At 38.9% G+C, this 12,449-nt stretch overlaps 1 protein-coding gene across 3 annotated transcripts; it reads left to right on the forward strand.

Moving 5' to 3' along the window:
* Window positions 1-10,139: 10,139 nt before the first annotated feature.
* On the forward strand, window positions 10,140-12,123 carry LOC104606851 (WUSCHEL-related homeobox 4-like). 3 transcript variants are annotated; one of them, XM_010272262.3, is made up of 4 exons: window positions 10,140-10,609; window positions 10,749-11,027; window positions 11,112-11,277; window positions 11,468-12,123. In XM_010272262.3, exons 1-3 carry the CDS (start codon window positions 10,400-10,402, stop codon window positions 11,265-11,267), a joined length of 645 nt encoding a protein of 214 aa, XP_010270564.1. In that variant the 5' UTR covers window positions 10,140-10,399; the 3' UTR covers window positions 11,268-11,277; window positions 11,468-12,123. The 3 variants fall into 3 exon arrangements, with proteins under 3 accessions (XP_010270564.1, XP_010270572.1, XP_010270556.1); XM_010272270.3 differs by having other exon boundaries at window positions 11,489-12,123; XM_010272254.3 differs by having other exon boundaries at window positions 10,141-10,609; window positions 11,112-12,123.
* Window positions 12,124-12,449: the final 326 nt, after the last annotated feature.

Below are 12,449 nucleotides of genomic sequence, written 5' to 3' on the forward strand. Positions count from 1 at the left end.
TGAAATTGGTGCAAAGGTGTGGGCCCATCATTAACTGCTCCAACTATCTTAGGCTCCAATGCCTCAACTTTGGTCAAAACATAAATTATCAAATGAATACAAATTTGTATAAAAAAAAAGGTACAATAATACTCTCTTTTTAGAGTACAAAAGTGTCAGAAAATGCAATTTTACTTTGATAATCATTACTATTTTACGTTTCAAACAAATGCTTGCAAATGCAAACCATAGTGCATAAATACCCCGATTCAGTGTTTGTATCGCAAACAAATACAACCTTTTGTTCCTAGGTTAGAAAAAAGAGGGAAAACCTAAGTTATAGAGAAAACGCTTCTGGACTTGATTCAGCTTCCGATACTTGTTCTCTTACATCCAATCTCCGACAAAAAAGAAAAAAGCAGAAAAAGCAAACACTATGCTCAGGTTCTCTTACATCCAGTCTCATTTCTCTGCACTCGATTCGGTTGTGATCTTTCCAATCTTCCTATGAGAAACGATCAGAACTTACATTTCTATTTGGGTTTTCTTTCTGAAGATTTGTTTATTTGGATCTTTGTTTTCCAGGTTGCTCATTGTTGGGATTTTCACTGACATCTCCGGATTTGGTCATCCGTGTTGGCTCGCCAGATATACCCAGCAACGTTGCATTCGATGAGACACCAGAACAAAGGGCGAGAACCGGATGAAAATCCTAGCAGATGAGGAGGGAAGTAGAAGAAGAATAAGAAGAAGAAAAAGGAGAGGAAGCGGAGGAAGAAGAAGAAGAAAAAGGAGGAGGAGAAGTGAGAACGAAAGAGAGACAGATGGGAGGTGAATTCAGATCTGTCGCTGCAATTGGTTGCAGCGGCGATAACGGAAAGAAAAAAAAATGGGGGAAGAAGAAAGAGAGAGAGTGAGAGAAAAAGAAAAAGAAGAAGAAGAAGAGAAAGGAAGAAAGAGCAGTTACCTTTTACATTGATAATTTTGATGTATTCATTACATCGATTATCAATGTAAATAAAATTTAAAATATAATTTTACACTGATTTTTAGTATAAAATTACATATTTATCAAACGTCAGTAAAATCGAACCAGAATGTAAAGTTAACCTCAATTCGATTTTTCACCCAAACAAACGTAGCCTAAAGAAATGGCGGTAAATGCACTGATCATCTGTCACAGTTTAGCGTACGTGTTCGTCATTCACTGGCTCATAATGTCAGTTGACGATGGGCCCTTGAGAGTGAGAAGCCCACGTAAGTGATAAGCAGGAGGACTCTCACTGTTGGAGCGTTCTCTTATGATATTTTGCCCTCATTAACATAATTTAGTGGATCAGTGGTGAAATTAATTAATTGGGTAATCAAATCCTTTTGAATTGGAAGTGATATTGAATTCAGCAGTAGTGTAGTACCAGCTGTCCAATGTTAGTGCCACTGAATCAAGTAAGCGCCCCGCCCCCTATTAATTTGTTAGCCTTGGAAGCTCGTAGATGGATGAAAGCCCATGTAGCCTTGTATGTAGCTATCCAAACAAAATCGTTACCATCAAACATAAAATAAGTTTAAGTTGATGCGTAACAATCACGGCTTTGGAAACACAAATTGCAAGTTAAAAGAGTGGGTAATATCAAAGCTTGAACAGAGTCCTCTCTCTACTTATTTGACATGCAACAGGAAGAAGAAATGTGAAGGTTTGGTCTATTTGTCTCTCTCACACTCGGGAGTAAGCTATGACAGCACAATAGCACTTTGAGTTCTAGCATTTGAAAGTTGAAACAAATTAAGAAACCCTACCAGCTTGCATGTCACACGCACAATATTGCAATGCAGACGGACGAAAACTCCGGCAGCCAATCAATCAAGACTCAAGAGAGAGGTCAGAGGAGTGGTGGGTATTTAGTATCTACTGCTAGGGTTGGAAGTTGAAATTAACTCATCATAGGACAAATCCTGGCCCATGTATCTGTCCTAACTCCTAAAATCAGGGCTACAACTTGGGCTGGACATGACGAACCCTTTGGGCACTCCTCCCGGCTTCAGCAAGTTATATATGGGCAGTCACCAACTAAATTATACTAGAGTTGAAGCTGATGAACTTTGAAACCGTCTTAGCCCAGAGGCCCCAGACCAGTGCTTCATTCGACCCACTAGCCCATATCAAGAAATATTCGCAGATTATTAATTACCTTTATTTGTGTGTGAACACTTTTACTATGAAGTATGATGTGCGCAGCGGCTTGGGTTGAGTTCATTCGGGCAGGATGCAGCTCGGCTAAACATTGTGTAATGTGCAGTGCAGGCACACCGATCCAACCAAAGTAAAAGTTACTTGATCCAAATGTCTTAGGCCACCGCATGTAAGATCCTTAGCTGAATCCAATATGTCGTATTGGTTTAATCAATCCGTCCAAATTCAATATATCTGTCCAAATGAATTTTGATTTAAACGAAGCCTAACCCAAAATAGATTCATTGACACCCCTAATCAAAACAGCCATAAAAGATAAAAGATAGGTGGTTTAATAATAGCTAAGAGTGTAAGCCTGTAATACAATTAAATTGAGATTGATGAATTTCATAAGGATATATTCTGGCCACAAGCATAAAATACTGAATCATGTGTTTGAGTTCTTTGGGCATCTCCTGCAACAAGTGTTTTCTTTTCTCTTGTTTAATTTTTTCACGATCATAGGGGGCCAGGGGCTCACATCCTCCTTTTAAGATGAAACAAGGGTGCTTATACCTTCATCTTTCTCTTATTCTCTCTAGATATTAAATTTGGGGTATTGCCCTCCAGTTAACCAATTTCTTTGTCTTTACAAAAGAAAGAAAAGGCTCTCTCTCTCACACACACACAGACATTTATTTATTTATTAATGTATAACTTTGGAGGGGTGGGGGGTTGGATCCAGTTAATTCTGGCCCGGCCAATTTGTGACGATGAATTCCCCAGCTGGATCTAAATTACCTAGCTAATTCGGTCTTGAATCCACGACTACTCTGCCCACTTATTATTTTGGGTATCAAGGAAAAAAATAAAAAAATGTAAGTGGACAGAGGTTCATTCTCCTCTTCTGAATATCATGTTTTGATTTGATTTTGGATAAAGGCACATCGCTAGAGAACTCAAAAAGCATCTCTATCATAGCAATGATTAAATCGTTTCATAGGTTTACTTTATGTTCTCATTAGACTACCCGCCTTTTCCACACGGAATGCGCCCCGCTCATGGAGCAGGCTGTATTCGAACCACATCTCTATAGATTTATGAAATCAAATAAAAAAGATAAATTGAAAGAGAAGGAAAGCAAATTTAAATATTCTGAAATTTTTCCTATTTTCACATGAATGGGAACATCAGACAAAACAATCATAAATAATCTCAAATTCACCAATTAAGGGGACGTTCTCAACTCCAATTATTGTTGATTTCAAAAACAAATCAAAATCATCTTGTCTGAAAATAGATTGTTTTTTAAAATAAAAATATATAGAGAAATGTATTCTTAATTGTGTTTGTTTTTTTTTCCAAATATTTGAAGAGTGGGAAATTATTTTTGTTTAAAAAAACAAAATTTTGATGATTTTGATAACATGATTTGTTTTTGGAAACAAAACACTCTAAGGCCCTGTTTGCTTTTTAGGAAACACTTACTTGGGTAAGTGCATTTATCCATGTTGTTTTATTTTCCAGGTAAATAATGTAATGACCGTTTTAGCCATAAAATTCCATTATTGAAATGGACATTTTTGTCCCATTCAAGTGTTGGTGATTTTTCCCTATGTGGGAAAGTTATTTACTAACCTAGGAGATGTGTATCTTTAAGGAAAAAGTGAGAAACAAACATCCTTTTAAGATGAGTAAGGATTAACTGAACAAAATAGTTATTCAGCAGGCTGTATTAGTCCAACCCAACCCAGTCCAATATGAATCTATTACAGATGGATCAGGTCCAATCCAATCCGATGAATATTGTATACCATTCTGGACTGATCCAATTTCAATGTCTGGAACTCTGGATCATCCAATCTATTCAAATTGGTTTGAATTTAGATTGGCTCCAACCCAAATTTGGTCATTGCTGTCGTTCTCTTATCTTTTGTCAATGAATTGATATTTGATGGACTAGGACTAATCCAATGTAATAAATACTTGGGTGGGCCAGTCCAATTGAATATGTCTTATTTGTCTATCTAATCCATTCAAATTAATTTTGATTCAGATGGGGAAGAACGTCAGGAGAGAGATGGAGAAGAGCAAGCGAGAGAGAAAGGGAAGAAGGAGAGAGAGGGAGAAGAAGAGAGAGACAGAGCGATGTAATAAATACATAAAAAATTTTGATGTATTTATTACATCAATAATCAATGTAATTTAACGATAACATGTAATTTTACATATTTACTAAATGCCTGCAAAATCGAACCGGGGTGCAATGTTTACCCCGATTCGATTTTACACCTCTACCAAACGCAGCCTTAGGGGAAATTTTGGCTGTATAAATTTGACAGGCTGTCAAGAGGGTTCTCCCTAAATGATATATTCGTTTGGCTGGCTTGACAACCTAGACTGTCATAATTAGACAGCCAAAAATTTTCCCTGAAAACAGCCTTTATTTTTTTCTGATTATTATTTTTCCAATAATGGTCTCTATCTTAAGTCTCACTATGTGATATTAAAAAGGCATAATATCTTAAAAACTCATAATCAGTCAACCATTATCATAAAAAAATAATTAACCAATAAGCTAATATTATCAAAACCCAGGAGTTTGATTGGACAAAATTCTCATGTATCATACCCTTCCGTCATCATAGAAATTGCCCATTTGTCCTTTTAGAATAACAAGCATATATATATATATATATATATATATATATATATGTAATTACTTATTCTATTCTTTGTGAAATAATGAGAAGCATATTGTAATTGTAGAATTCATGCATATACTGAATACTTGGTAATATAATAGCCTTCGTTAGACTATATATATATATATATAGCAAACTCAAAAGTTGGTTTTAACATCATTTTGGTTTCAGGCCAACCAATCTTTATACCCTTCCTTTTATCCTTTATCAAAGAGGGTCAGAAGGGATTAAAAGAGAATTAGGAAGACATGAAGGATTAATGCGGATGAAAAGTTACAGATATTGACTGTTGAGAAAGAGATGTAAGAATGATTTTATTAGTTAAAGTAATAGTAGAATTTTATTAGAGAAAACTAAGAATTAAAAGGGTTTTAATATGACTTCTTATATTCTTAATTATTTAATTTAAAAATAAATAACCACAATGAAAAGATGAAGAGGTACGTGTGAAGATTGAGGGGTGAGAGGACTGTTGGCCTCCTCCCTCTTTCCGCATGAATATGCTGCAGTATATGTGAAAACTGTTGCCGAAAATCTGTCATTCAAATATCAGCTTTGAAATTTGATAGTTTGATTCTATTCTTGTATCAGCTCATGACTAGGCCTTTCATCTACGGATTCATGTGCTTAATTGCCGGGATTCTGCCTTATAAATTCCAACCATATGGAATATTCTAGGCGAGGTTCACAAATCAGAAACTCCAGAGTTAGACCATTTTGCAGGATTAGTTGGATAACCCCTTGCTATTCGGACGGGTTTGGATGCTCCGAATCGGCTAATGAGTAATGACCGGGGTTTTTTGGCTATAGAATCTCAGCCTGTCACGGGTTGTTGTTATGAATTATGATATTACTATCCTATACCTGCCTTATGTCATATAGACTTAATCATTTTTGCTATTATTTCATATTTGATACCTTATTTATCTGTTCCCACCTATAACCTTGCCTAAGAGTAATAGATGATAGTAAATGAGGCTGAGCCCCATCCGACCACAACAAAGACCAGGGCTGAGCCTTTTCAGTTTTCAGTGGCTAAGGTGTCCAGTGGGACCAATTATATTTCAAATACGACACACACGTCCAATCCAAGCGGTGTCCCCACCACTCTAGCTATGTTATGGATCCATATAAATTCATCTTGCCTAATGGCTAAAATTGCACTGGATTGTAATTGAAGAATTTCAACAACTACATTTGCTTTTGGGTTTTACTTTGGTTGCTTGAGCTGGGTTTGTCTGTCTTTACTTCATCTGAGTTTTACAAAGCAAACAAATGAAACAAAACAAAACCTGAAACAGAATTAAATCAGAATTTGTTCTTGTGTAGGTTGTAATTTCCTCACATCCATTATTGTGTTTGGCGGGAAAGATAATCATCCAACAGAAGAGAAAAGGAGGAGGAGAAAGAAATAGAGATTGAGAAGAGTCAGAATTGAACTCCCAAGTCTGTGCAAAACAGCACAATGTTAAAAAGAAAAGAAAAGTGGGTTGAGCCCCTTAGTGCCATCACTTCAGGATTGTGCTTAGACTGTCATCCATTACACCCAACAAATCCCTTTACGTGCACACCTGTGCCCACTTTCCTTCACACGACAAGACAAATGTTCACGATGTGATCATGCTTTGTGACCCCATTTCCCTCTTGCTTTTTTGAGGTAAAGCGAAATCACCATTAGACAACCTAAATCCGGCCCCAAGATAACTAAAGATGCCAGCAAAAAAGTTTTCTAGGATATTCCAATTCCACTCTTTAAGCTGCACTACTTTAGTTCGATATGCTTTATTTAATTTTTGCCTCACCTAATTCATTATATTGACCAAGTCTTAATAAAATTTAGCTTCCATTTTACTCAACAATTTGATCAATTCAAAAAACATGCACCATCTACGTTTGCCTAGTAAAACTAGGTAGTAACATTAGTATGACAAACAAGCCCCAAAAAATTTAGGGCCTAAAACCTGGAAGAAGGGACGTGAAGAACAATGAATGACCCCCCATATCTCCTGATTCCTCCTATTCATCCACTTTGTTTGGCACAAATTAATTCGATCTATTAAAGGGCGTCACTCTACTTTTCGATCAATTTCCGAGTTAAAAAAAAAAGGTGTTCCCAAGCTGAATGAAAACGAGAGAATAATATAAAGTCATAGAAAAAGGTTGAAGACGCTCTCTCTCTCTCTCTCAAATCTAGAAATCTATATATATTAAAGCTACAGTTTGTTTTGTTGTTATTGTATGCTTTAAAACTTTCTTTTGTGGCCCATGAACTCGTGCAAATGATGGCATTGTCTTCCCCTAATGATGGATCTGCACCGCTTCTTCCACTGTGTGGGATCCACTTGTATCATGCACCCCATCTTCTTTTATATTTGACCGACAGAAACAGCAGCAGAAGAGAGAAGTGTTTTTCTCTTCTTCCTCATTAACAATAACAACTGTTCTATTTACTAAAGCTAGTTAATTTAACGCCATAAATGGTTCCTAACTACTAGGAAGCAGGAACTAATGTATCCGGTCGGTCAAACCCCATCAGAAAGAGAAGAGACTAAAAGATGGGATCAAGAATGGGTCACAGTGTCTCTCACTCCTGAGTCCTGATCAGCGATCACTGCATGCTTTTGTTGGTGAATGGCCAGGCCACATCGTACCAACACGCATGGTCCGCATCGTATGTAGGACCATAACAAATATCAACTGTTTGATTGATGGCAGCAATGAGCAGGCAGCTACAGTCATTCCATTGGTCTGAATTCTTTTGCAGTGACGAGTGACCTGAACTGACCCCTGACCTGCACTTACTCGGAGATGAAAGGTGATGACTTCATGAAGCTGCTGATTGTGTGAACTGTGAAGAAATTTTTATCAACTCGTGATTGATGGGGTTTCAGCATCTGCTTACGCCTGAAACGGTGGTGTTAGCTCATGATAACACTATTCATCATCAACATTCCCTTCTAAATTCACTGCCTAGCTAGAAGCTAGACATCTGTAGTTAAAGTTACGGAACACAATTAGTTGATTGCCACGCGCACGGACGGGGTTAGAATCAGGGAAACACCAAACACCAAACCAAAATCACTCACTCTAGCAGCTACCTTACGTGTGGATAGTCATCAATGTATGGCTTTTGCCTGTATGAGAATTGAGAAAAGAGATTTTGAGAACTCACTCCAACTCAACACGTACATCGTTATCTAAAGGCCATTCGATCTGCAAGCGGCCTAGCCCAAGATGAAGTTGTTATAATAATCAGCAACAAAAAATGAAATAATGGCTCCAACATGATAGCATGTCTTGTTCTTTTAAAAAGATGAGTACGTTCAGAGTGAGAGGGGGAAAACTGGAAACATGCATTCCCTTGTCCTTTTACGGGAAGCTCATCTTTTCCCCCTGAAATCAATTAAATATTTATATTCCAATTTTTTGCAAGTCAGCGGCTTGCTGCTAGCTTCTTCTTTCTTTTCCTTAATTTGCTATGGAATATAATTGATTTTGGAATTTAAGACGATGAAGGGCCAAGGGCGTCAATGGGTCCGACGATGCTTGCTGGAGGTCTGGCCCCCGAAATAACACCGAGTGGCGTGGAGGTATTGAGTTGCCCAGTCCGGTCAAGGACTGGACAGAGAGAGAGGGGGGGGGGAGTATTTAACTATTTATTATCATCGGTTGATTATGTTGAGCTCCTTTTGAGTTAAAGTGGATGGTAAAGTAGGGTACACTTGCCATGAGAAATGATGACATGTTGTTCCGTTTAAAATGGGAAATGTGTGTAAGAGAGAAAGAAATACATACATAAATAAAGAAGGAGAGGTCGTCAGGCCGTAGACATAATAAAGGGAAATCACAAAAAGAAAAGGCATAAATTTGACATATATAAGAGGTCGCAAGGAAAAGATGGGCTCGGTGGTTTTATACTATTTGTATTTTGGAAGGCTACAGTGTGATGCAGTTCCCAAAGAAAATAAAAATAAAGGAAAGAAAGAAATAAAGAGGTGGTGGGGATTGAGGACAGCTCCGGATTGGGTTCAGATAGATTTGGTAATTGGTTCCTGGCTATGGCTAACATTCTCCTACCACTTAAAAACGGCATTCAGAGTCCGTATCCCTAAAAGCAAGAGTTCTATTTTCAAGTGTTGGGATTGGAGGAATCTTTTTCATTCCCCTCTTCCCACTTTAGGCTGCGTTTGGTAGAGGTGTAAAATAGAATTGGGGTAAACTTTGTACCCCAGTTCGATTTTGCAGTCATTTGGTAAACATGCAATTTTACACTAAAAATCGGTGTAAAATTACATTGTACTATTAAATTATATCGATTATCGATGTAATAAATACATCAAAATTTTCGATGTATTTATTACATCATTCGCTCGCTCGCACTCTCTCTCTCTCCTCCTCTCTCGCTTGCTCTTCTCCATCTCTCTCCTGACGTTCTTCCCCATACCCTGCGTCTGTCCGCTCTGATCGTGTAAATGGTTCCGTCGACAGAAATAGCAACAGCATTTATGGCATCTTCATGTGCTTTCGCAAACTCCAAGCAACAGAGATCCGACGTCTGCCAAACTTTCAAGCACTTGTCCTAGGAAACGGAGGAGTACTCTTGCTCTCTTCTTCTTCCTCTCCGTCTCTTTCTTCCTCTCTGTCATTATCTCTGCTCCAACAACAAGGACGACATAGGGCACCCACAAGCCAACGGACACGGCCGCCTTGAGTCCAGTCTCAACCATGGCTTCCCCTTCCCACTCCAGTGTAGTAGATTCATCGGCCCGGGGTGCAGATCCTACATAAACCTTCCAAATTATCCCCACCAAGACCATGCTGGTTTCACTTGTGCTCTACCCCTCTCACATCTCCGGCAAAGACCAGCAAAAATGGAGGCAAGGAGCCCAATATGCTGCCGCTTCTGAATCCTCATCCATGATTCTAGCTTCTCTGTGTATTTCCCTTCCCTCCACCCATGACAATATTCAGAGTAGAGCAGAGTTTTTGTGTCAGAGCAGAGCAAAGTTTCAGAGTTTCACTTTTACATCGAAACAACCAAACAACATGAGAGAAAATTTCTAAAATACCTCGGTTCAATTTTCCATCGATCACTAAACCGGGATCAAATTTTCCATCCGTGTAAATTTGAATTTACACCTCTACCAAACACAGCCTTAGGGAAAAAAGTGACGAGAGCCCACGGAGGCCACCGAAAACAGCATGACCCCTTATCATGAAAGTAAGAAAAACCACCTGATTTGACGGGCCAACACACTCCCAAACAGTTTCTCTGTTTTTTCACTCGCCCTCTCTTCCTACTTCCTCCCCTTTCAGCAATCAACACTCATCCTCTTTCTTTTCTTTTTTGTATCATGCACCCTCTCTCTCTCTTCAAGTCAACCTCACCTCATCATTTGGTCTTTGTTCTTCACCAACGCAGTAGGCACTACTTCATTCCCCATTTTCTGAACCCCTTACCTCCCAACACCACACAGGCACACCTCTCTCTCTCTCTCTCTCTCTGTGTTATATAAACACCACCCACCTTGCGATTCTCTACTCCATGAGAAGCTTGAACATGAAGGTTCATCAGCTTGCACGTGGGCTATGGGAGCATGAACCCTCCCTCACACTTGGCTGCAAGCGCCTAAGGCCTCTTGCACCCAAGCTTACTAATGGTGAAACTCCGGCTATTCTTGACCTCAAAAGCTTCATCAAGCCTGAAAGTAGTAGTGGACCTAGCAAGTCCGACGACAAGCGAGAAGCCGTTCAGGTAATTAATTAATACCAAACTATATATGATCATTATCGTGTAGTTTAATTACCTGGTTATGGTTAGTTAATGCCTGCAGCTGACTGCTGCTATATATAAAAACCCCTTCTAAAACATGATAATTGGCCAAAAATTGAAGGTGGACGCTCCTTCTGGAGGCACAAGGTGGAACCCTACACAGGAGCAGATAGGAATCCTAGAGATGCTCTACCGTGGTGGAATGCGTACCCCCAACGCCCAACAGATAGAGAAAATCACTGCTCAGCTTGGCAAGTTTGGGAAGATTGAAGGAAAGAACGTTTTCTATTGGTTCCAAAACCACAAAGCGCGGGAGAGACAGAAGCAGAAGCGCAACAGTTTGGGTCTTGTTCATTCTCCAAGGACTCCTCCCGCTACCACTGTAGCCTTGGATGTTAATGTAGGTATCAGCAGAGCAAATTACAGGTTTTTCTTTCCTTTTTTTTATCTTAGATTTAACTGTAGCCTTGGTGGTGTGGTGCAGAGGGACGAAATAGAAAGAGAAGAAGATAGTCACTACAAACGGAAACACCGAGGCTGGGCAATCGAATTCTTCCAACAGGATAGAGGGTTTTGTGGAGGAGGAGAAGAGGGAGATAAGACACTGGAACTCTTCCCTTTGCATCCGGAAGGCAGATGAAGAGAAGAGGGTTGGTTTGAATTCTCTCTCTCTCTTTCCTTTGGTATTTGCTTTCTTTCTTTTCTTTGTTTCGGGAAAGAAGAAAGTGTGGTGAAGTTGCTCAAATCAAATGTATTATCTTCTCTTCATCCTATATATTATTTCTGAATTCTGGATCAACCAATTAAGCGCTTACTACGCTTTATTTGTTAATGGAGTAGAGATCCTTTTGAATTGACTAGGAGACGTTATTGGACCCCAAGCTTTCGAGTTAAAGCGAGCAAGGCAGCAAGGACACTGGAAGTCCACGCATTTGGTCCTCATCGTCAGGACTTGGCCCTCATAACTAGTCCTAACCTGTTTTCATACCTGCTGCAGTTGCAGTCCAGCCGGTCTATGCAGTGCAGTGCAGTGTGGGCAGTGGGCAGTGTTAGTTGTTTCATTGTTTGTGGGGCTTTGCGCTCAGCTCCTACCATCATCATCTATACCCATGGCCATGGGCCATGACGTGGTTTGACGGGGCCCACCGGCCAAATTATTTATTATTTATACAAAGAGCTGAATTCTCACGTTCGATTTGAATCTATCTAGCACTGATCATGCGATTAACCAGTAAACCAGATCGAGGTACACATGAGATTAACCACAGGTGCACTTCAGTAATACTCTTGCTAAAGTAGAGTTGAGTTGATCAATTGAGTACATGCATCATTTATTGACTGAGACTTAAATCACCAGAAGATGGCCCCTACGTTAGAGACGAGAGATTGAGAGAGAACTGTTAATTTTGCAATTTACGTATAGAGGATGATTTGTTATCTTTTCCTTTCTTTTAAGGCAGTGTATGGTTTGACAGAAAACAAGATAAATAGAAAGTTGAGGGAAAGTTTTGAAAGAATTTCATATTAATAATTTTTTCCCTTTAACTTTTATTTTTCTGTTTTTCTCTTTTTTTTTATCAAATTAAACATAGCCTAAGAGTTCTCATAGGTGTTTCCCCAATTCCCACGTGAGATATTTTGAATTCATCAACATTTCAAAAGAGGGCCCCTAAGGCCTCAGGCCAAGTTTGGAGCGTTCATATTAAAAATAAGTGGCCTCAGGCCACTTATTTGCATTTGGCACTCATCTTTTTCAAGTATTTATTTAAAAAAAAACACTTATTTCATATTAGGCGTTTAGTAGTCTTTTTTCTACAACAAA

This window comes from Nelumbo nucifera, chromosome 5 (assembly GCF_055504915.1).
Source record: "Nelumbo nucifera cultivar China Antique chromosome 5, China Antique-T2T, whole genome shotgun sequence".
Taxonomy (NCBI): Eukaryota; Viridiplantae; Streptophyta; class Magnoliopsida; order Proteales; family Nelumbonaceae; genus Nelumbo; species Nelumbo nucifera.